Source organism: Nannospalax galili, unplaced genomic scaffold, assembly GCF_000622305.1.
Source record: "Nannospalax galili isolate Female #2095 unplaced genomic scaffold, S.galili_v1.0 scaffold2378, whole genome shotgun sequence".
Taxonomy (NCBI): domain Eukaryota; kingdom Metazoa; phylum Chordata; class Mammalia; order Rodentia; family Spalacidae; genus Nannospalax; species Nannospalax galili.
In genome coordinates, this window is record NW_008340540.1 from 164451 (window position 1) to 169380 (window position 4930).

At 42.5% G+C, this 4930-nt stretch overlaps 1 protein-coding gene across 1 annotated transcript in view; it reads right to left on the reverse strand.

Moving 5' to 3' along the window:
• Arfgef2 (ADP ribosylation factor guanine nucleotide exchange factor 2) overlaps nucleotides 1-4930 on the reverse strand; it is a gene marked incomplete at its 5' end in the record, with an annotated part of 87856 nt that overhangs the window by 72776 nt on the left and 10150 nt on the right. Inside the window, 1 exon segment of the mRNA XM_008835575.3 lies at nucleotides 4390-4615. Coding sequence (XP_008833797.2) covers nucleotides 4390-4615 — 226 coding nt within the window.

A 4930-nucleotide genomic window follows, 5' to 3' on the forward strand; every position in this document is an offset into this window, starting at 1 on the left:
TTATAGGGTTTATACTGAGTACAATATTGTATAACTATTAATTCAACTGTAAACCTAAAAATTTACAGCCAATTTTGAAAGAGATGCATCTTAGCTCTGGAAATTGTTATTGAATATGGCAATGCTGTTGTCATGAAATGCTTATTCTAAGTATGTGGTTATTAAATAAATAATTTTTAAAAATTAGTTTTAGAAAAGAGTTTGCAGAATGAATAGGTTTTGAGTAGACTTTTAGAAGTATTACCAATTTATAAAACATCACACTAACCGAAAGGCCATCAGCTTAAATGAACAAACCCAGAAAAGCCCTTTAAGTACATCTGCTCTAATGAGGACTCTCACCCAGCCACCACTCTTAAGAACTCTGTGCTTAGTTTGAGGTCCGGGTTTTAGAAAAGAGTTTGCAGAATGAATAGGTTTTGAGTAGACTTTTAGAAGTATTACCAATTTATAAAACATCACACTAACCGAAAGGCCATCAGCTTAAATGAACAAACCCAGAAAAGCCCTTTAAGTACATCTGCTCTAATGAGGACTCTCACCCAGCCACCACTCTTAAGAACTCTGTGCTTAGTTTGAGGTCCGGGGACAGTACTGAGTATCACCATTTTCACCAGACACTTGACCTATCTCAGAAGTCGAGCACACTCATGTGGGATTACTGACATCATATGCTTTTCTTGGAGGGCAAAAAAGAACTTGAACAGAAATTAAGACTCTCTAGTCACAGCCAAAATCTCCCAAGCTTATTTCTTTACCTAAAATCCATGATTTAGACTGGATTACTTATCCAGACTTCAGTCATTTTCATACCACCTTCACAATTTCACCCCATTTATGGCCCCCATTTACATTATTGCACATCTTACAGTGCTCACCTCACGTTCAGCAATAAAATCCATCAACTGACACACTGATTATATTGTATCAATGCATGTAAAATATTTTTAACTCCTTTTTTTAAAAAAATATTTTCTTTATTATTTTTATTTTATGCGTATGAGTGTATTGCCTACATGTATGTGAGTGCACCCATGTCATGCAATGCCGCAGAGGTCAAAAGAGGGCTTCGGATTCCCCTGGAACTGGAGTTAAGAACGGTTCGCAGCCGCCATGTGGGTGCTGGGATTCGAACCCAGGTCCTCTGCAAGAGCAGTCAGTGCTCCTAACTGCTGAGCCATCTCTCTAGCCCCACTAATTTTTAAAAAATATTTTTTATTATTTTTATTTTATGTGTATGAGTGTTATGCCTGCATGTAAGTGCACCCATGTCATGCAATGCCCACAGAGGATAGAACAGGCTGTCGGATGCCATGGAACTGGAGTTACAGACAGTTGTTAGCTGCTATGTGAGTGCTGGGAATGGAACCCGGGTCTTCTGCAAGAACAGTTAGTGTTCTTAACGGCTGAGCCATCTCTCCAGCCCTAATAAACGTATAACTATTAAAAGAAAAACTGCTCACTTTGATTTGTAAACATAAGACTAGATAATTTAGAACTGGCTTTTTTGTTTGGGGGTTTTTGTACTGGGGATTGAACCAGGGCCTCGCATGCTAGGCAAATGCTCAAGCACTGACTCCATCTCTAGGCCATGAGCAGGTATTACTAAGTTACCTTTTAGTTAGTTCCAACATTCTCTGATGCTATAACTTCATATAGGTTAACAGTTTCTAATATGTATTGTCCCTCCCAAAGCACCTGGTACATATCACCCTGCTCACATTCAACACCCAAGAAACATGGAGTCATTTTATCAGAGGCTCTGGTGCTCAGTAAGACCAGGGGCCTTTAAGTCATGTCTAGTGGGTGCACTGGTTTGCACTGTGTTGTTTAACCTATGAACAGTTTCTTAAGACACATGAATTAGCTGCTAACATTTGTTAACTAAGAGATTACTCAGTAAAAAATACACATTCAAAAACCCAAAGCCAGGCCTGTAACAACAGCCATGGGGAGGTTGAAGCAGGGGATCACAAGTTCAAAGCCAGCCTAACAACTTGGTAAGATCCTGACTCAGAATTTTAAGACAGTAAAATAGAAGGCAGGGAATAGAGCTACATAAAAGAATTCACAAGGCCGTAGAGAAGCATGGCATTTCTAAGAGCCAGAAACTGGTGTGCTAGTAAGACTATGACAAGGGACAGAGAGGTGAGCAGGGCCCCGTCTCACAAGGCCATGGGGGCAGGGTAGGCATGGCTTTCACTCTCAACAGTGCAGGGTAGGGAATTAGCAGAGGGGCTGGCACAGGAGATCATGATCTAATTCATGCTTTTAAGAGCTCACTCTGGCTGCAACAGAGAAAGTGCCAGAGGGAAAGCACTTGGGTGCAGCTCAGAACTGCACCTCTGTTTGCACAGCTATGCTTACTACAGTGTGCTTAAATGTTAATGTCTAGTGATTGGCCACGGCTTGGTAAGGATGGTAAAAGCCTGGTCCCTGCCCAAGAATTATGAAGAGGACAAGAGCTGAGGAGCACTGGCCAGGAGTCTCTGAGCGCTGTCCTCCAGATCCCAGCAGCAGGAGCAAAGTCACATACATCAAGGGTGAACCAGACACACACAATTCTTGATGTCAACTTTCTCTTTTATCCTCTGGGTAAGGAAAACACACTTGCACCCACACACGTTCTGTGCCTGGGCATGCCAAGCACCTCTGGTAACTTCTAGAGGAATAAAAGGTGGTAGGCTTGTGCACTCTAGCAGGGGAGAAGGTTCCCTCAGAAGTCATCATTAGTCCTAAGACAGTAGCAGAAATAAGATCAGTGGCAGAAACAAGTCAGATGTGTTGTGCAGAACCAGACCAAGTGAAGAATTATAATCAACTGGGAAAGGCAAATCACTCAAAGCATAAGGCTTCTGAATGTGGTTCATGCCCGTGGCTCAGGAGAAAATGCAGATATTCCTAAATCATCTCAGGACAACCCCATCAAGACATTATGCTTAGGCCAGGTGTGGTGGTACATACCTGTAATCCCAGTATTCAGGAGCCAGAGACAGGTAGATCTCTATGAGTTCCATGCCAGCTGGGACAACAAAATAAAACAAAACAAAACAAAACACAGCACAGCACAGCACAACACAAAACAAAACGAGCAAACAATTGGCCAGCAAAATGCCTCAGTGGGTAAGGACACTTGCTGTGAAGCCTGACGACTAATTGGATCCTCAGGGCACACATGGTGAAAGGAGAGAATGGACTCTTGCAAGCTGTTGTCTTCCGGCTACACCTCTCTCTCTCTCTCTCTCTCTCTCTCTCTCTCACACACTCTCTCTCTCTCTCTCTCTCTCTCTCTCTCTCTCTCTCTCTCTCCCATCTTCTCATAATAAACAAATGTAAAAAAAAGGAATTTGTGAGCAAACAAAAATCAGTGAATAGGCTCACTGAGTAGAAGACGACGACAAGGGGCTGGAGAGATGGCTCAGCGGTTAAGAACACTGGTTTGTTCTTGCAGAAGACCCGGGTTCGAATCTCAGTACCCACATGGCAACTAACAACTGTCCATAACTCCAGTCCTGACAGCCTCTTCTGACCTCCATAGGCATTGCATGACACGGGTGCACTTACCTACATGCAGGCAATACACGCATACACATAAAATAAAAATAAACAATGGGGCTGGAGAGATGGCTCAGCAGTTAAGAACACTGACTGTTCTTGCAGAAGACCTGGGTTTGAATCCCAGCACCCACATGATATATGTAGACTTCTATATAATAAATATAAGTAGACTTAGAAGTTACATTATTACCTCAATAGACAGAGATAAGGCCTTTGATCAAGTCCATGATAAAAACCCATGCGATCGAGCTGGAGGGATGGCTCAGCAGTTAAGAACACTGGCTGTTCTTGCAGAAGACCCAGGTTCGAATCCTAGCACCCATATGTAATACACACATACACATAAAATAAAAATAATAAAATAATAAAAATTTTAAATTAAAAAAAGTAAAATAAAATAAACAAATTTTTTTTTAAAAAAAAGAAGGAAGCCGTCTCCATGTCATGCACCTGTCTGTCCATGCATGCCTGCCCATCTGGTATTCTAGGTCCTCACAGGTGTCTATGCATGGTCCCAGACTGCCAGGTACCCAATTAAATCTCCAGAATTATTAAGCACCCCAAAGTGTGCTCACTGCACTTAGAGCATCACAAAGCAACAGCAGCTGGATCCATTCTAGGAGCTATTTAAAGAAGACTGTTCAGCTGACAACACGTTAGACAAGGTTTCACTGGCTGTGCATTATACAGTAAGAGAAAAGGGGAAGCCAAGGGGAATCCCAGAAATAGGCAAGCTGCTCTTGGGGTTTCCCTCAACACTAGCCAACACCTCCCAATGTGTCCTGTAGCCACAGGGTGACAATCTCTCACACCTGGAAGCTTCAGCTGTACCTGAGAGTGATGAGCTTCTTTCTCGGGGAGTTTCTCCATTTTCTGAGGTCATTTTTCCTAGGCCATTCCTGGCATGATCACCGTTGGGCAATTCTGTTTTTTCAGGAGTTGTTTGGGCTTGGTTCTGCTTCAGCTGGCTGAACTTTGGGGATCCTGCTGTGGCCTGGATCATGGGAGACTGAGGTTTCGAATGGATTGGTTTTTCCAATTCTCTGGCCTCCTGTAACTAAGAAACAATAGAAAAGGGATTCCATTTAAATGGTCTGGCATTTTTGTAGGGAAGAAAAATTACAACAGACTATAGATTTAAAAATTTCTAGGGCTGGAGAGATGGCTCAGCAGTTAAGAACACTGACTATTCTTGCAGAAGATCCAGGTTCAAATCCCAGCACCCACATGGCAGCTAACAACTGTACGTAACTCCAGTTCTAGGGGATCCGACAGCCTCTTCTGTCCTCAGGCACTGCACAACACAGGTGCACTTACCTACATGCAGGCAATATACGCATACACACAAAATAAAAATAAATAAAGATATTTA